At 43.2% G+C, this 20797-nt stretch overlaps 1 protein-coding gene across 3 annotated transcripts in view; it reads left to right on the top strand.

The window, feature by feature from the left end:
- ANGEL2 (angel homolog 2) overlaps positions 1-20797 on the top strand; it is a 1508489-nt gene that overhangs the window by 482737 nt on the left and 1004955 nt on the right. For all 3 annotated transcript variants that reach the window (XM_044055504.1, XM_044055502.1, XM_044055503.1), the window contains exon 4: positions 2047-2173. In XM_044055504.1, coding sequence (XP_043911439.1) covers positions 2047-2173 — 127 coding nt within the window. The remainder of the gene's footprint in view (positions 1-2046; positions 2174-20797) is intronic.

Here is a 20797-nt window from a genome sequence, read left to right as displayed (position 1 = left end):
AATTAAATCAGTACTCTGGTATGATTAAAAAAAAAAAAAAAAAAAAAAACTTTAATCTCTTTTTCCAGCTACACCTACTCAGGGGAGTAAACGTTTGATATCAGAGTACAGTTTTATTTTTTATGCATCAATATAGAAGATTGTGTGTCTACTATATACAAATGTAAATATATTTATTTGTATATCTGCATGAACACTAATTAGTCGCTTTATTAACTGTGTGCTCCTTGGATATGACTGTGATCAATGAATGAATGAAGAAGTAATGGGCACAGTAATGTATTTAAGCTTATTGAAGCCACATTCATACTGTGCAACTCATTGCAACCCCTCCTTGCACTCTTACACACACCAGTTACAGATACTTTATTAAACGATGTTCACCTTTGGTGTCTGTGATCGAATGAATGAATAAATAAATAAATGGCCAAACGTGTTTCAGGTCGTTGCTGTTCTACACATATAGTGCAACTTATTGCAATATGCCCATTCGCACTGCCATACATGCATGCACTGGTGTGTACACCTTGGATGTCTGACTGTCATGGAATGAATGAATAAAAAAATAGCCACTGGAATGTAAGCAACTAGTTGTCACACAAATGTATTGCAGACCCACACCCCGGTGCACACATGAATTGACGCACACAAAAAATAAATAACTGTATAAGGTTCGCTGGCAGTTGAATAGGAAAACAAGCATGGTCATATCATGTTCTCCATACAGTAGAGTAGCAGATTTAATAAATTAGCAAAAACTCCCCCACATTTGACCATCACTGACTTACCCGAGTTCTTTCACTTTCATACAGACCATGTGAGGCAGCAGACACTTGTGACAAAGTGAGCAAGTGGGAAGTGGTATCCTGCTGTTTTTGCCTTGTAGCTTAATCAGCTCCCACCAAAGCACTATTTAAGCCCCCAGGAATTTCCAGGAGGAATTGTAATAAGGTGTAACATTCTTATTCTCCATCAGCATTTATGTGAAAAGGCTGGGTTATTTAAAAAGCCCAGCCAAGTAAGCTGAAATTGATGTTTTTAAATACAGAAATTAGAATTGTTTGTACCTGCACATGCTGGTGTTTTGAGTCTCAAGAATGGTAAAAAGAAAAATGCATAAAACATTCAGGACAGTTTTCCATTTGGTAAGACTGCAGCACAGGAGCCCAGTATTGTAAGCTACCGCCAATTAGATTATACACACATTTTCAAAATAAACATGTATTGACAATCCATAAAGACAGTAAAAGAAGGAAGAATTCAGCTTACAATTGTTTAACCACAGTTGAACAAAATATTTGAATAAAAAGGTTTGAATATGAAGTCTACCACAGCATCTTAAACAGAACAGAAACTACAAAGGGGGATAAGGAACAGTATCCTCACCTAATAGAAAGAATAAGTACATGAAAGAAAAATTAGACATTTTTTATATTTATTTATTTGAGCATGTTTATAGTAATGGCTGTTTTTGATGAGAAACTAGTCAAATTTGTTCAGGTGTTGTGGTGGATAGGTTCTGGAGGTGACAGTTTTTAGGTTGCTTGTTCTTTAGATATTTCAAAGATTTAAAAGATGATAGGCTAATGATGTTTCAGATGTGGTGAGGAAGGGAGTTCCATAAAGTTAATGTCATTTTGGAAAAAGGTACAAAGGCATGCTTAGTAGTGGAAAGTTCAGAAGTGGGTGTTTTTAGAGCATACTTACCTTGAACTTGCACAATTTTATTTTCTGTTGTATTTATAGCTTTCCTTGGATGAACATGAACACTATTGTGCTCATTATGTATTTCTTCGTGTTTATGTATGGTATTACTTCAGCCAGGCCACTTTGAGTCAGCAGAAGTTGATAGATAAAAAATAGTAAGTAGCATTTTTTTATCCGTATGAGTAAGTTTTTGGTTAGTCTTTTTTCTGTAAGTGGGCTGGTAAGTAGAAAATTGTCTTTTTAGGGTGTGAACATGGTGCACAGCATTTCAGCATACCTTTAATTGAGACAGTATTTACAAGTATTCCATAAGAGTGACTTTTACTGTATCATTTTCAGGTATCAGGTCAAGAATCACCTCGCAGAGGGCAGAGAGAATTGCCTGTTCCCATCTGGCCAAAGAAATTGGGGATATCTCAGAACTGTCAGTATGAAACAGATCAGCAACCAGCTTCAGAGGACACAAGTAGGAGATGAAAAATTATATATATTTCTTCCTTATTACATACTTTATTTTCCCTGCTTTTGCTTATGTTTTGATTTGATAAGAGTTGCAGAGTGCTAGTCACAAAGACGAGACTGGAGTAAAAAGCTTACAGTGGCAAATACAGTCTGAGTTCAACATCTGTAGATAAATCAGAAAATGCAGTGTAAGAAGCAGTACAGTTACGAGGAGCAAGGATCTACAAGTAGAAGTTCTGACGTGAGGGTTAAAGGTTACAGCAGCAGTTTTATATGCTGGGTAATGAAAAGCACGCACAGGTCAGAAAATAATTATGATTAGAAAACTGAGTGCAGATTTTATTTTATTTATTTTTTTGAGTGCATGTAGAGAAAGAGGTGGTGGAGCTCATTTGATATAGGCATAATAGGATGGAGGGGCATATATGGGTTGAAACATAAATACTTCATAAGATAAAGGCACAGAGCAGAGTTAAGTAGCAAGAAAAACTAAAGGAACAGAAGTGGGAAGGAATGCAGTTGCATGTTGATGGTAAAGGTTGGAGATGCCAGTGAGGTAGTTAAAAATGAGGAAACAAAATAACAGATTGTATGATCTTTGGTCAACGAATGTAACTTAACAGTAAAAGGTAAGGAATACTTGTCAGAACAGCTGCTGCTATTGGAATAGGGTCATTGCTTTACTCTGTTAAAATTATTTTGTTTTAATTGCTGCTTTTCCCAATAGGTATGTTTTGTGGCTTTCATCTTAAAAGCAGGGTATGGATGTTGTTGCTTTGAAGAATGCAAGAACATTTTGTGTGTATTTCAGGAATTGCTTAAGTAAAGATCTTGATTTTTTTTGCTTTCTGAGATGTTTGAGGAACCTCAAGCAAAAATCAGTCTTGAGACAAAATCATGGGAGATAGTATCCTGATAAGTGATGCAAGTGAAAGATTGGGAGATGTTCATTGTATTGTACACTGTTGCATTATTGATACTTTCTTGGGGCTTCTACAGAAAGATTCAATGTGGTCTGGTTTTCCAGAGTTTTACACTGTCCCCCCACCCCCAGCCAGGTAGCCATCCTCCCACTTGGATGTCCGCACAGCAGTGTTGTTAGTCGACATCCATCCATACTATGCTTAGTTCTCGATTACCATAGTGCAAGTGCAGATCAGTGTATATTGTGCTAGCATTTGTCAGTTTTACCTGGCTTCTGGAATTTTCAGATAAGCACCCCACTGATTTAACTTTTTTCTGTCTCTCTGATTATTTTGTGTATTATTACACCTTTGCTAGTTTATTGAGTATAAGGTAGTTATGTAAGAAGCTAAAATTTCTGGGTGCATTTCATATAGAATCCAAGTTCCGCCCAAAGACTTTTACCCCTACTTATCTTTTTTATTGTGTGATAACTCTAACCCCTGGTCATATACCTTCATTTAGGAAAAACACTTTCAGTAACATTACCTTCACACATACATCAGTATACACTCACAACACTTAATCTGCCCCCTTCTCTACCCCTTAATCTAACCCTAACTCACTAACAGTAGTACACCCACACCCTCACTACTAATGCCGAAACTTTAAATATGTCAGAAAGTTTAAAAATTAAACCGAACCCCACATTACTTGTAGCCATAAGCAATCATCTGTCTTTCATTCGTCACCTACCGCACTTGACAAAGAGTGCTTCTGATCTTTTTCCAAAACAGGTGTTCTTAGTGCTTCACTGTTGCAGTCATCACATTTGGGTCATCCCTGCCAGGGTAGGCCTCGGCCGGCCCGAATACCAGAGGCTTAGTATTTCTGTGTCTTTTGCTGTCACTTCAGGACTGACGTCATGTCGTCAGTAGTATAAAGTAAGGAAAAACAAGAGTAATCTCCGTGGTATCCCCGAAGTCTCAAAACAACCCACTAAACAAGTCTAGTGGGTCCAAAAACAAAACAGTGTAAGAAACTTCTCTGTGTGGAAGATTTTCAGTCCATATATTTCTAGTTAATCACTGTATATTAATCAGATCAGACAATAATAGAAGTAGCGAACTTAAACTCGTCTTAAGCCAAAACAAATGTGAATTTAACATGTGTACCAATAACACTTTGTTTTACAGCACAATAAACCACTTCCTTGCCTGATAAAAAGTATATGTGTGTGTGTGTGTGTGTGTGTGTGTGTGTGTGTGTGTGTGTGCATATATATGTATATGTATATATATATATATATATATATATATATATATATATATATGGGTCTATATGACTTGGTCGACAGTTCATATGATCGACTGTTTATTTGGTCGACAGTTCTTTTGATCGACAAGCTTTTCCCCCCTTCCCCATTGTTGTGTGACCCTGGAGTTGATATATATAGTTAGGTGGGGTCACATTAGGGGGTGAAGCCCCCACCTAAAATGCTTGTCGATCAAATGAACTGTCGACCAAATAAACAGTCGATCATATGAACTGTCGACCAAGTCATATAGACCCATATATATATATATATATATATATATATATATATTTAGAAAGCTTGTGAGGAAATTATTACTCTATTTTTGTTTTACTTGGATTGCTTGTCTGTGCACTTAATAAAGGATTTTCGACTGGAAACAGACTGCCTGCCTTGCTTGGATTACTTTCAAATACTTAGTAATGCTGTACAATTATATATTATCTATTATTGTTTTGTTTTGTTTTGGCTTAAGACGAGCTTAAGTTCGCTACTTCTACTACTATTGTCTGATCTGATTAATATACAGTGATTATCTAGAGATATATGGACTGAAAATCTTCCACACAAAGAAGTTTCTTACACTGTTTAGTATAAAGTAAGGCAGCCAATGCCACCACATCAGTCTTTCTTGCAGTGGAGCCCAAAGCAGAAGTGGTGCACACGAGTCCCGGTTGGCCACTATCTGAGTTTCGTCGACCGAATTGAAGTTGAAGTCTTCTAAAGCTAAATACCCTATTGGGGATCCTTTTTTCTTGCACTAACTGATGTCAGAAAAAGGTAACAATTGTCTCGCCTGTGGAAAGCAAGTACCACACAGAGACTTTCATCCTTATTGCGTCACTTGTTTAGGCCCAGACCACGATGTCCCCTGTTGTCATTTCTGTGCTTTGTTCAACGCCCGACCTATCCATTATCGTGCCCTTATTGTAGCTAGATATTTTTGCTTACAGTCGTCAAACTCCGATATGGCTTTGGTAAGGCATCTGACAGCAGATCTTCCGAAAAAAACGTAAAGCTAAAGACAGAGACAGACCACATAGGTCCAAAACTACCAACAACGCTCCCATTAAGCTAGTCGTCAGTTCTCCGGTCCTCTGTCAGGCGCTTTTACAGCCCCTGATGCCCGCTTCTGTGGATTCGCAGGCCACTACCGAGACCCTTTTCGGAGTCTGGTATGCTGCAAAACTCTTCTTCAACTAAGCATCCTGTGGTCATCTCTACCTTGGATGGGTCCAGAGCCGCTGAGCAGGCACCGGCTTCCAAGGATGTCCTTCGCACTACCAATTCTCGACAGAAACCAACGTCGTCTTTTGCGACTGCTGTTCTTTCGAAAATGACAGAGTTTCTTAGTCCCAGGGAACGAACCGCACCCAAGAAACCGATGATTCAATCTCAGGCACCTGCTTCCTTGCCTCTGTCTCAAATGCTTAAAATGGCGGAAGACCATATCATGCTGATCAGGGGAATCCAGGCTACCCCCTCCAAAAGGAAGAGAGATCTGCCCCCTGTAGTTTGTCTGAACAAGAGTCAGATGACTCTGATGCATTTGAATATGAAGACATGCAGTCCCTCTCTACTTATGAGGATTCTGATGCGGAGGATTCTATCCCATCAGCCTCTCCCCTAGAGGATTTTTCCTTTGGGGAAACCCTTCATATACCTTAAGGGAGCATTTCCAATGGGAGAGTCAGGACTACCTTCAGTCTAAAAAGAGACTCTGGGAATTCTTAGATCTTCCACAGCACAGACCCCTGGCCATCCCCCCAGTCCTGGATGTAGAGGATGTTTTCCTGGAGTCCACCTTGACTCCTGACACCTTCCCTCCTGCACCCAGCAAAGCAGATAGGTACTATAGCGTCCCTGACTCTCACAAATTTCTTTTTAAAAATCCTACTGCTGACCCTGAGGTTATTTCTCAAGGCCCTAAAGGGATTAAAGCAACCTCTGCTAAGAATCCCACCCTCTCAGATAGGGATTCGCGAGCACTAGACAGATGTGGTTTAAAAGTATACACCTCAGCTACCCTTGTTATCAGGTCACAAATTGTCAGTTCCATATGCTAAACTTTCAGCAACATACCCTGGAACTCCTCAAACAAAAAATGTTGTCCTTTCCTGCTTGTGCAGAATCTAAAGAGTTACAAGAGTTAATGCATTCTGCAATTCAACTAACTAAACACACCTTGTACTGTAGTTTTGCTGCCCTAGAAGCTTCTTGCAGGGCAGAAGTCACTGGATCTGTCATTAGGAGGCATGCATGGCTTAAGGAACAGCCCTTGCCAGACCATGTCAAATCTAAATTGTTAGATGCCCCCTTGCACAAAGACAACTTATTTGGCATTAAGGCAGAAGAGGTCTTAAAAAAAGATGGAAGAAAAAGCAAAATCTATGCAGACAGTTAAGGATTTCTTACAAGTCCAGCCACCCAGATTCAGCAGGCATTGTCCCACCAAGCACTGGTCCTTTCCTGCTCCCACTAAGCCAGTCCAGTCTAGACCCTGGGGAACCAGACCCCCCTAGACAGCAGCCACAGGGAATGCAGAGATCTGAGCAGTGGACTACATCCACTTCAAAAGCAGGGAGTTCTAAGCCACCCCTTTATGGTAAGAACTCACAATGACTCACCTCCCCCACCCACTCCCTCTGCCCACCTTCACTTATCCCTAGGAGGAAAACTCTCCTTTCATGCAAACACCTGGGCCACCATTACCAATGACCGCTGGGTTCTCAGCATAGTGTCCCAGGGATACATATTTTCTTTCCACACCCTTCCAACCCCAAAAGGGTTCCCAGATCTATCTCCAAACCAGTGGGCAGAGGCTCAAAAGCAAGTCCTTTCCCTGCTTTCTATGAGGGCAGTAGAACACGTTCCTGCAAAACAGATCGGCCAAGATTTCTACTCCAGCCTTTTTCTGGTGCCCAGAAAAGAGGGCACCTGGCATCCCATCCTCGATCTATCCATTCTACACATCTTCCTGGTGATCCCAAAATTTAAAATGGTCACCCTCCAGCAGCTGCTACCCCTTGCTCTCCAAGGACGGTTGGCTAGCCACCCTAGATCTAAAAGAGGCCTACCTAGACATTCCTATCGGAATCATGCAGGAAATATTTCCGTTTCAGGGCAGGATCTCAGCACTTTCAGTTCTCTGCACTTGCCTTTGTCTTATCTGCTGCTCCCAGAGTTTTCACAAAATGTCTGGCTCCGACCATTGCCTTTTGCAGACAAAGGAATATCCAGATTTACCCATACTTAGACCGCCTAATTCAGGCAGACAGCCAGGAAAAGCTGCTCAAGCACCTGGCCTTTGAAAAGTCCCTACTAACCTCCCTAGGGTACACAATCAACAAAAAGAAATCCAAACAGGTGCCCACCCAAAGGATTATATTCCTGGGAGCAAACCTGGGCACAGCATCCCAGGTGGCATTCCTTACACCAGAAAAACTAATTTTCCTGACAGCCTACTTCTCTCAGCTAGCCACCAGACCCCAGTTATCTGCAAAGAAGATCCTTCAAGCTCTGGGGTTCATGGCATCTTGCATACTACTCACTCCATATGCCAGACTGCATATGAGGAAACTTCAGTGGTACCTAAAAAGCCATTGGTGTCAACACTCTCAAAACCTGGAGACTCTTATACCTGTAATTCCTTGGATCAGAAAAGATTTTCTTTGGTGGGGAACAGCATGCTCCCACAACAAGGGCCTACCTTTCTCACTACCCCCCGCCACCCAGACCCTCACCACAAATGCATCAGACTATGCTTGGGGTGCACACCTGGATGGCAGCTTCATACAGGGCCAATGGAGCCAGCAGCAAATCCCTCTGCACATCAACCAAAAAGAGATGATGGCTGTCCAGCACGCCTTGATATCTTTCAAGCCCCTTATGTCCCCTGCGGCTCTCTTGATCAAAACAGACACCACCACTGTGACGTGGTATATCAACAAGCAGGGAGGGACTCACTCCTACTCTCTATGCAGGCTGGCCATGCCCCTTTGGCACACAGCCTCTGCCATGCAACTACACCTGTTAGTACAATTCTTACCAGGTTCTCTCAACTCACTGGAAGACCAATTAAGCCGAAATCTTCTGGACCCACATGAGTGGCAGCACAACAGAAGAACTTTCACCCTAATAACTCAGAAATGGGGCACCTCGAAGGTCGACCTCATTGCCTCCCACACCAACCATCAGCTCAGCAAATTCTGCACCAGGGAGCATAACTGCATGGCTTGGAAAGTGGATACCCTGTCCTTCCCCTGGGTCAGTCTATCGATCTATGCTTTTCCTCCACTACCTCTTATCCCCAGGGCACTGCTCAAAATAAAGGAAGAAAAAACAAGGACAATTCTTATAGTTCCAGACTGGCCTCGCCAGCACTGGTACCCTTTGCTGCTCAGCCTGTCCCCACCGCCACCATGGCATCTTCCTCAGATTCCAAACCTCCTGACCCAGAAGGAAGGGGAATTCATGCAATCCAAATTGCAGACACTCAGTTTGGCAGCTTGACTTATTCCCTAACCCCCGATCAGTCTGCCAACCTCAGCAAACAGGTTTTAGATGTTATACATGAGGCCAGACGCTCTAGCACTAGAAAGTCTTATGCTGACAAATGGAAAAGGTTTTGCACATGGATTCAGGCTAAGGGAGCCAGTACGGCACTGCCCTCCCTCCCTCCTTCTCATCCTGGATTACTTAGCTGACCTACTGCACAGTGGCCTCTTTTTCTCCTCTATAAAAATTCATGCATCTGCTATCTCTGCTCATTTCGCCACTGAGCAGCCCCTTTCCCACACCCTTTGATCAAACAGTTCTTAAGAGGGGCTTGTGTCAGGGAAGAAGCGACGACAACCGACGCCGGACCAAGACTTTGGGATTCAGCCGACTGCGGGACCACCTGATGGCAGGATAACTTAAGTGTGATGACTGCAGCAGTATATACACTCGAACATCTACATTTATGGTAGGTACAAAACTGTACTTTAAGAATGCACTTCCCAGCAACAGGAGAGGGGTAAATTCCTGAGTATTTTTGGAAGAAAGTATATGCATCTGCCACCCTGGTCTTCAAGGGTTGTAACTGTCAAAACATGTTGTGGAATACTAGGTGACACTTTTGTGTCAGTTGAAGGATAAGGATGAGGGGATCCTAAGTAATGTCCTGAGAATTTCAGTGTTATAATTATGCAGCCTCTTCTCACATACAAGAACACTCTTGCTACATGTGACTGTGTTGCTTTTGATGCACCTTTTAGGGCAGCAGCTTTAAGGTTTGTGATTGGGAGGCATGTGTGATTGAGGACTTTTCCCTACAGACCATATTAAACCTCAGCCCCTTAATCCTGCACTTGAGAAGGAATTACTTTTTTGACCTATTGCAAAATAGATATTTAAAAAGCTGTAGGAGAAGGGCAAGAATATGCATTCAGTGGAACAGTTGATCTGAAGTTGTTTCCTTGATTTGTTCTCTAACTTGTGGGTTCGGATCTGAAGATCCGATCTGACTCGGCTGCATACTAAAGCTCTGGGATCCAAAATCTGAGCTCCTCCCTACCTATAATGCTCTGCTGCCCCTCAACCCCTCCGTATCTCGTTTGCCGCACTTCTGACAGTATCAAAATTGCGTTTCTGTGAGCTCCTCTGGGGTTGTTTTTGTGAGTGTATTGAGAATTTTTACTTTTTTTTTTCTTCTTATGTTTATGATTATCTTTATATATTCTTTCTCTTAATGTACCTTTCGAGTAGGAGTTTTGCTTAAAGCCAGTGCTTTCTTTCTACCTTTTTCTCCCTATGACTGTCCATTCTTTTTTCTTATTCTTATCTGTATTTATACAAAAAAAATATATATATATATATATATATATATATATATATATATATATATACATACATATATATATATATATATATATATATATATATATATATATATATATATATATATATGTATATATATATATATATATATATACATACATACATACATATAAATGTGTGTGTGTATCTATTTACTGTTAGAGTTAGATTTGGTGTTCTTTTTTTTTTTTTGGTTTCTGATTGTTGCTCGTTACGGTATGGCTGAGGCCAATCCAGCGGGATTTAAGAAATGTGTCTTGTGTGGCACAATCCCTGTTTCCAATGCCCACACTGAATGTGTTGTATGTCTTGGGGCTTTTGACTTAGACTCCTCCTGCTCCTTTTCTGCTGGTTTCAGCCAGCATGAGTTAATAGGCAGGAGGAACAAGCGCATCTTAAAAGGCCTCCTCCTTCCACTGCTTCTTCCTCTGCAACACCTTCTACTTCAGGGGCTCAGACCCCCTCTAAGAAGCACAAAGAATGCAAGAGGTCCCCCAGTAGATCTTCCAAACTGGCGAACCTACTCAGAAGTCTTCTAAAACCTTGGATCCAACTAGCTTGGCTCCACTCATTATTCAGGCTTCCTCTCAGCGCCAGTCTTGTAGTTTTTCCCCCGAGACAGTTGGCTTGAGGCCTAAGTCTTCTATTCTTCAGACTCCCAGACCACCATCTTTTGCTTCTTCTGCTAGGTCTTCCCGGAGCCTCTCTGAAGCTGAGGAAGTCTGTATGATGGTGAAGTTCCTCGACACAGATCCAGCTGGGGATCTTGTCTGCTCCACCCCCCTCTGGATCTATGAGCCATGTCCCTGCCTTTGCTCTGATATCTCCTTCTCTGATCCGACCTCTCGGTTCAGAGTTATTGGTTTCCAGACATACTTAGAGTCGAGGTGTAGGAGCTGACAGGTATGTTTACCTCGACTCCGGTTTCCCTGACTTGCCCAGCTCAGACCGTTTCTAAGCAGAGAGGTTCTTGGAGCCATAACTTCAGCATTGGATCTGAGGGTTTGATGTCAGCTACAAAGTTTTGGAGCTGTCTCTTCCCCTTGGGGCTTCAGTGCTCATTAGCTCCACTTCAACCCCTCACTCGGATTTGGGAGTGGTGGGTATTTGTGGGGCTTCTCCTTCAACAGCTTTTGCTCCAGTGGGGGTTGCCTTTGGTATCTCTATCTCCCACTGCATTCAAGGTGGTGGAGCGGGTTCTCTCTGCACCCAGAAGAGCCTTGACTCTCTCTGCTGTGGAACCTGGCCCCTTCCCAGCAGTTTTTGTGCCTGAGCCATCTATTTTGTCACCTCCGGGGCAGCCTACCTAGAAAGACTTCCAGACTGCTTCCTCCACGGAACACCCAGAGTCTTTTGACACCTCCCCAGAGCACCCCACAGAGGAGGTCCCTTGGAAACTCCAGTGCAAAAGGAGACACTTAAATTCTCCTTTGGAATCCCTCACTGAGGAGACAGATATCGATGAAGCAGAATGGTCCCCTAGATCATCACCTGAGGATGTCTCTTTTGGAGACATCCTGGAGATCTTTCGTCAGAAAGGTGTTTGATCTGCTCAAAACCCTAACCTGGAGGAATCTGTGTTTCTGGAAGATTTTGAGTTGGACCCATGTATTTCTTGGGTGTCCCCCCTTTGGTCCCCTTATCTACCTTTTGTCCCAAAGGGCATGGAAGGAGCCAGACATAGTGGAACGCATTTCTAAATGCCCAGACAAGATCCTTAGCACCCTGTCAGACTTCACTGGGCTAAAGGTGTTCCCATTGATGCCATGGTGGTTGCAGCAGCCACCAAAAAGGAGCTGGCCCAGATAAGCTCCACTGTCCACCCCCCTAACAGGGAGCCTATGGCTTTGGACAGGTTTGATAAGCTGTTGTACACTTTAGCGACCTTTACATTGAGAGCGCTGAATTACTTGGCACATGTAACCAGGCTACAAAAGGACTTGGTCTAAGAATTCTCTAGTTCTGCTCCAGGGTCCATTTCTAACAAGTCCATGAGGTTAATTTGTCATGCTAAAGTAGGTACCTCAAGGGCGGCCGGTTCAGGCATTGCAGTCGGACATCATGCCTATAAGCAGCTGTGTAATTTCTCTGAACCCTACAAGGTGTCTTTCACCAACTCCCCTTTTGATGGATCAACCCTATTTGGTCCAAATATCAATGTCACACTATCCCAAAGTGAAAAACAAGGAGAGACCTTGTCTGCCATCAGAATCCACTTTGCTACCCCACAGTGGGCCTTTTCCAGGAACCAGTGTGGGAGTAAACAGTTGTAGTTTTGAAGATCTCAAGGTCCTTTTCAGGATTCACAGGGAGACCTTCTCACCAGAGGCAGAGTGGAAAATGGTCCTAATGGCAGGTGCCGCCCTTGCACCAGAGGGAGTCTGATGAACCAAGGATTTCTGGATACCTTCTCGGACAGGCCCATTCAGCGATCCTGAAGGATTGCCTGACTGTTCATCTCTGGATCCAGTCGGGGGGTGGGGGGCATTTGTCATTACACCCAACAGCCTGGGAAGCCATCACAAATGATCATTGGGTGTTAAAGTTATATCCAGAGGTATTTCCATACCCTTTTTCCGGAATCCCTCTCCAAACAAGAAACTCCCAGATGTCCAGCCCAATCAAAGGGAGGCTGCAGCCTTAGTGATTTCAAAGCTGCTTACAAAAAGTCATCCAAAGTGTTCCCCTAGATATTTTGGATCAGGCATCTACTCCAGATTCTTTTTAGTGCCCCCCCCAAACAAAAACAGGGGACCTCAGGCCTATTTTAGAATTTACGACCCTCAACAAGTCTGTAACCAATTCAGAGTTCCAAATGGTCACAATTCAGTCCATTTTTCCCTTCCTGCAAAAGGACGACTGGATGTGCTCTATAGACCTTCAGGACGCGTGCTATCATATCAAGTTGAACTGGGCCTCCCAAAAGTTCTTCCTCTTTTAGCTAGGAGCCAATCAGTACCAGTTCAGAGTTCTCCCCTTTGGTCTCATCACGGCCCCCAGGGTGTTTAACAGATGCATGGCAGTAGTGGCAGCTCACCTGAGACTCCAAGGATTCCAGGTGTTTCCCAATCTGGACAATTGGCTCCTAACTGCTCCCACCAAGCAATGGCTCTTAAAAGCCAGAGACTATCTGTTTCAACTAGCCTCAACGTTGGGCATCTCCATCAATCTAAAAAAAAGTCTCATCTTCAACCAGTACAGATTTCATCTAGGCCCGCCTGGACACCACTCTTTCTTTAGCTCTTTTCTCTCCAGACAGAATCTCCACTTTGAGAACCCATATCAAGCAAATCTTGGATAGTCCTTCTCCACTGGCAAGTCTTGTTCTAAGACCCTTGGGGTCCATGTCTGCCACGATTACTCTCGTTCTAATAGCATACCTTCATATGAAAGTACTTCAATGGACCTTGGCGGTCCAATGGGACTTTCTTTGGTGTCCGCTGAATCATTTGATCAGAATCTCTTTGAGAATGCATACAGTCTCTTCTCTGGTGCCTCCAAGTGGAGGACCTCCATCAAGGCAGACCATTCATCCTTCCTCCTGCAAAGGCCACAGTGACCACGGCCACAGTGACCACGGACACTTCCCAGTTCAGGTGGGAGGGGTATTATGTGGGACAGGCAGTCCAAGGCACGTGGCTCCCCCCTAGAGACCAATTTGCATATAAACGTCCTGGAGATGAGAGCAGTACTTCTTGCGTTACAAGCCCTTCATCCTCTCTTCTGATGAGAACCATTGCAATTCAGACAGACAGCATATCAGTGGTCTGGTACATCAACAAACAGGGAGGAACCACGCCTTACCCCTTATATAAAGAGGCCATGAGGTTGTGGCAGTGGGTGATCTCTTCCAACTGCTTTCTCTTAGCAATGCACATTCTAGGGATGTTAAACATTCTGGCAGACAGGCTCAGAAGAACCATTCTGATGCCTCATGAGGGGTCTTTAAATGCTTCAGTGGCAAATAATGATCTTCCAGAAATGGAGTCGCTACAGTCTCTTCGCATCTCCTTACAACAAGTGCAGTGAGTTCTTTGCCCTAATCCCTCCTCAGGTACAGTCACCGCAAGATGTTGTAGTCCATGCTTGATCCTCTGGTCTGCTTTATGCTTATTCTTCTCTTCCTCTGAGCTATTTGCAGAAACTTGGGAATAGGAGTTTGAAGTGCAAAGTCATCCTTATTGCTTCCTTTTGGCCTCGGCAGGTATGGTTTCCTTTCCTTTGGTCTCACTTGGTTTGTCCACCGGGACTCCGGATCCCTCTTTAGATCTTCTGTCCCACCCAGATCTTCCAAACCTGAAATTAACCCCTTGGTTACTCCAGTTCCAATGATGGTTAGAACTCCCGGGCTTTCATCCCCAGTTAGGAAGATTCTGATTGCAGTGCACAAACTATCTACTAGGAAAATGTCATAGCAAGTGGAAGAGCTTCTCCATTTGGGCTTATCAAAACCATCTGAATCCCTTTACAGCTCCTGTTTCTGCTGTTTTAGATTTATCTTCTCTCTGGTGAGAGGGCATTTGGCGTCCATTTCCAACTATCATATGGGGGGAAATTCTCTTTCTGTGGCCTTGTCTAAGTTGTGCAAGGCCTTTTTGAAAGGTACCTCTCTTCTTTGCTTTCCTATCAAGGATCCTGCTCTACCTTGGGACCTTACTATGGTTTTGCAAGCTCTAGTTTCACTTCCTTTCAAGCCTTCTGCTAAGGTTGATTTAAAGTTTTTTGACCTGAAGACAGATCTTTTAGTGGTCATCACTTCAGCTAAGAGAGTATCTGAATTACAGGCTTTATCTTGTAAGCCTCCATATTTAATTTTTCACAAGGACAGAGTTACTTTGCGTATTAACCCATCTTTTCTGCCCAAGGTTGCTTCTGAGGCTAACATTAACCAGGTTATTAATCTCCCTGTGTTTTTTCTCTAATTTCTAAAACAAAGGAAAATGCCAACTTCATATGCTGGACATGCTTAGACAGCTTCACTTCTACTTGGACAAGACTAAACTTTTCAGAAAATCTGATCAGCTTTTCATTTCCCAGTTTCTAAGGTGACACTGGCCAGCTGGATCACTAGTTGCTTTGCACTTATTTTATGAAGGACATTCCTTTGCCTTGTCGGATTAAGGACCATTCCACTAGGTCTGTGTCCACCTTCACAGCTTTCTGATCTTAACTCCCATTCATGAGATTTGTGCAGCTGCAACCTGGTGAAACCCTCATATTTTTATATTTCATTACAAGTTGGGCATTATTTCCAGGAACAGGGTTTCCTTTGGTTCTGCTGAGCTCCAGAATATCGTTCCATGAAGGCCTCCAATTTTTTTTTTCTGTATCTGGGGACTCTGTCCATCCCACAGGTTGAAGAACAAATTAAGGCAACAACTTCAGGTAAAGAAATTATGTACTCACCATAACGTTCCATCTGAGTTGTTGCCTGTCATTTGTTCTTCAACCTTCCCTCCCTCCATCCCCCTACCTTTCTTGTAGGATATAGCGGAGATGTATATAAATACTTCCTTTCTATTTGAGTACCTGAAGTGATCCTTTCTGGCTTCCTCTGCCTTTTTATGTGATATACATATATATATATGTAGGGTAGGGGAGGAGCTCAGATTTCGGATCCTAGAGCTTTAGTATGCAGCAGTCAGATCTGATCCTCTGATCCGAACCCACAGGTTAAAAATAACTGACAGGCAACAACTCGGATGGAATGTTATAGTGAATACAATACTTTACTTCTTTTTTCACAACTATGCCCCCTGCTGTGTGCACCAGGAACTCCCATGCTAAGACTTGGTGCTCTCCCCAGGGACAAGAACAAAGGAAAACTGCTTAAGTGGAACAGAACCCATTTCAAGAAAAAATGGCAGATCAAAAAGATAGGCCTGGGGTCTCAAAGAGGCTGAGAATTGGAGAAGGCGCAGCTGTGACTCTAAAGAGCTCATCCATGCCCAGTGCCTCATCTCCCAAAATCCTTCCCTAACCCTTTCCTCTTTAGCTCTCCTATTTCTCCACCAATACCCTCCAAATCAGAACTAGAAAGATGGCTGAGCTTCTTCATAAAAGAGTGGGACAAATCACAACAGCCACCTGGGTACTGAAAATCTTAACCAAAATATACAGACTGTGTTTTACTAAAAAAGAAAAATCTCAGGAATCTCCCCATTTCTACCATAAAAGAGCATTTAGTAATACTGTAATATTAAGACATCTTGTGTTAAGTGGTCATATAAAGACAGTATCACAGCCAGATGAAGGAAAAGGGTTTTACTCAAGACTTTGTGTTACCAAGAAAAAGATGGACTTTGGCAGCCAGTCTTAGACTTTTCAAAACTAAACACATTTTTAAAGGTTTTAAAGTTCATAATGTAAATAAATATTGCAAGTTGTCTTGAGTACTCCTACTTCCCTGAGCTTTCTTGGTAACTTTGGTTATGAAGGATACTTGCCTCAACATATTCATACCCAAAGCAGACAGGCAGTTGTTCTTGCTTTGAAACAGGGAGATTGACTTCCAGTTTATCTGCATGTTTGATTTGTGTGCACCTATGATATTTACAAAGGTGTTCATCATATTAATCAGTTTCACATTACATGAAAGTTCTAGACAGGGTGATTGATAAATGGGTATGCAGTGTAGTATAATATAATGGGAGATGAGCAGTTCGGATTCAGATCAGGATGCAGCACAACTGACCCGATGTTTGCAGTGAGACAGATAGTTGAGAAGAAGTTAGAGATGAGTAAAGAGTCCAAATGGGCATTCCTAGACTTGGAGAAAGCATATGACAAGGTTCCAAGAAAGCTGATTTGGGCAGTACTGCGGTGGTTTGAAGTCCCAGAAACATTGGTAGGATTAGTGCAGGCTATGTACAAGGACCCAATGACTCAAGTGCGAACAGTGTTCGGCCTCACAGAGGGGTTCCCAGTGGGAGTTGGTGTACACCAGGGATCAGCTCTGAGCCCACTGGTGTTCATAATGGTAGTGGACTACATTAGCAAACAGGCTGGAGGGGACAGATCAACAAAGTTGTTGTATGCAGATGATGTGGCATTGCAGGCAGACTCTGAGCAAGATCTCCAACAAAGTATAAAGCAATGGAATACAAAACTGAAGGCACATAGGATGAAACTAAGTACAGGTAAGACAGTGGTAATGGCAGTAAACTGGAAAATCAGAAGAAGCTAAGATTTGAGATTGAAGGGAAGATAGTGGAACAGGTAAATAGCTTCAAGTATCTGGGAGGGGTTGTTGAGGAGAAGGGAAGTCTGAATGAAGAGGTCCAAGCTAAAATCAGAGGGGCTGCAGCCAAATGGCGTAGAGTGGCAGGTGTAGTCTATGACAAAAGAATGCCAAAGAAGCTGAAAAGTAAAGTGTACAAGACAGTGGTGCTACCAGTACTACTGTATGGTACAGAAACCTGGGCAGTAAAGGCAGAGCAGATGAAGAAGCAAGAGGTGATGAAAATGAAGTGCCTGAGAAGGGTGGTAGGATGCACTCTGTGGGACAGATGAAGAAATGAGGACATAAAAGCAGAAACAAAAGTAGCTAAAATTGCAGAAAAGATCAGAGAGAACAGATTATGGTGGTTTGGACACAAGCAGAAGACAATCTTGTGAAGAAGATTTGGGACAGACGGGAAGAAGGTAAGAAGAAACAAGGGCATCCAGCAAAGAGGTGGATGGATTGTGTGAAAGATCTCTGACTGTCAGGCATGAGTGTCGAAAAAAGCAGGAGTGTGACATTGAATCGAGAGAGATGGTGAAAATTAACATAATTTCCTGTCCCCATGTAGAAAATGGGAAAAACGGAGCTGATGATCATCATGATCATCATCACCATATTGATCACTGCTGCAGTAGCTTTGGCTGTACTGGTTACATCCTGCTAAGGATATAACAGTGGGCAGCTTTCTAAGCCTCAGGAAACTTTCCACACACACAGACTCTTAGGCTACTTGAGCTGAGCTGTCTACAGATAAAAGTTTGAGTGCCAAGCTTTTCATAGCTATCCTGCCATTGATGAGAGCACTTCTCTGCGGGCTTTCAAGGATTGATGGTTGACTTGTGTTGTTCCTTTGGAGAAAAATTTCCACATTAAAAAATTGATCTGATTTTGTCAATTTTCATTCATCCTCAACATATAGGACTCTTATCTGACCTTAGATCCATTTTGACCATTACTACAGCTCGTGGAAGCCTACAAACTCTCGAGCTCCTCCCTACCCATAATGCTCTGGTCCCCATTCCTCTCGTGCATACAGATGCAGTTGCTGACTGCTCTCAAGTCTCATCTTCTTGACCGAGATAAGTCCATTTAAAAGACTTCAATTTTCATGTTATTGTATTTTGTTCTGTAATATTCTTTGATTTCACAGTCCTTTTTCTTGGTACGATTTTTGGTATGTTTTTTTCTCCCTACTCTCTATCTCAGAAAAACTAAACTAAAACTATCTAATCCACCTTTATTGTTATTTATGTATCTTTAGTGTGTGTGTGCAAATCCGTAAGTGACGATGTTATCTGAAACCTTGAATTACTCTCCTTGTTTCAGAGGTATCTCTCTGCAGGAAAATGTCTGAGACAGGTTTTAAAAAGTGCACTAAATCTGGACACAATATGCTCTTTTCATACTGGCACTCCTTGTGTCTGTGCTGCTTGGGAGCCAAACATCTGAACAAGCAGTGTGACATCTGTGGGGCCTTCAATCCTAGGGCTCTCACAGAAACAAAAAATAAGTTGATTGTGAAATGGATGTTACCCTCTACTTTCTCCCAGGCCATCTCTGGGGACCAGCCTTTAACTTCATCCAGCCAAGGGACCAAACAGAAAGGCCCAGGTTGGCTGAGGCTCTGTCCTCCTTGGAATGGAGAGAAGTGCTCATGTCAGATCCGACATTGCCAATGTCTCATAAATCTTCAGATATGACAAAAATGGTAACCCTGAAGCCTAAGAGAGAGAGAGACTTTTTCGGATCCAGAGTCCTCGGACCTTTCTAGGGTACCCCCTCTCCCTTTCTGGAGAGGTGCTTTAGGCCTTCTTCTATTGTGTCCTCCTGCTCTTCTAAAAGTCTTACCGAGGCAGATGTGGTAAGGATGGTGAGGGAACTGGTCATGGAACAACTTCAGAAGGGTACCCGTATAGTTCCGACCCCATCTGATCAGGGACTTCCATCAGAGTGTACAGTGGACTCCTCTGACACGACGTGTGTGATCAGAGTTATTGGATCCAAGTGCTCCAGACCTATCTGTGTCGGATCCGAAGAGACTGATATATTCAGATCCAATAATGACATTGAGTTTGTCGGCTCTGACTTTTTTGGATCTGGATAGCTCTCGGAGCAGTCTTCTATGTCAGATCAGAAGTGGTTCCGTTGACTCCAAGGCTATTGGAGCTTCGGTGTTTAATAGTTTGGCTCCGGCTTCCTCCTCAGATGGACAGTTTCCGGGGAGGGAGAGCTGGCGGATCAGGGACTCCCTTTCTTTACTCCATTGGTATCCTCCTCCCTGGGGAGGTCAGCCTTGGAGGTGATGCGGAGGGTCTTCTCTGTACCCACAGATCAGGTGGGTCCTTCCCTTTCGGTTCCACCTTTGACCACCCAACTGACTTTGTCATGTGATCCTCACCACTCTATGCCACTTGGACAGCTGTCCCAGAGCTTCCAGTCTACCCAGTCTGGGAGTTTTACCTCTTCCGATACTTCCCTGGACTATCCCACTGAGGAAGTCCCTAGGAAGAGACAGTATAAGAGGAAACATCTGGATTCACCCCAAGAGTCTTTCACTACAGGTACTGACTTTGATGAGGGAGAGGGGTTTCCCAAGTCACCACCAAATGATGTCTCCTTTAGAGAGACATCCTTGAACTCCTAAAACAAAAGGATAACTGGTCTGTCCACAACCCATCTCCTGAAGAGTCAGTATACTTGGAAGCTTTCAGGACTAGCCCGTTTACCTTCTGGGTAGCCTTGCCTGCCGACAAGCTGGTAGATTTAAATTTTCAAAAGACTTGGAAGGAACTTGTCTGGACTGAACCCATCACCAAGAGACCAGATAAAATTATGGCACCTCCAGTAGAAAGGTGTATTGGAGTAAGTTGTACCAGTTGATGGCATGGTTCTGGCAGTAGCCACCAAAAAGGAACTCACTGAAGAGAGTTCATTTGCCCACTCCCCTAATAGGCAGTCTAGAGCGATGGACAGATGTTCTTCGTGTTTCACTGTTGCAGTCATCACACTTGGGTTATCTGCCTGCAGGTAGCCCTCAGTTGGCCCGAATACCAGAGTCTTAGGATTTCTGCGTTGGATGCTGTCGCCTCTTCCATGGTCAGGTCGTCAGGGGTATAAAACATCCAGCCGATGCCATTACATCAGCTTTTCTTGCCGTGCGGGAGCCCGAAGCAGAAGCAGTTTGTAAGTGCCGGTCAGCTGCTACCTGAAATTTGTTTTTCGAGTTTCAAACCTGAAGTCTTCTAAAGCTAAGTACCCCATTGGGGATTCTTTTCTCTCTAACTGATGTCAGAAATTGTCTTGCCTGTGGAAAATAATACTTCACA

This window comes from Protopterus annectens, chromosome 1.part2 (genome assembly GCF_019279795.1).
Source record: "Protopterus annectens isolate FY-2018-M chromosome 1.part2, PAN1.0, whole genome shotgun sequence".
Taxonomy (NCBI): Eukaryota; Metazoa; Chordata; order Ceratodontiformes; family Protopteridae; genus Protopterus; species Protopterus annectens.
This window is presented reverse-complemented; position numbering and strand designations above follow the sequence as displayed.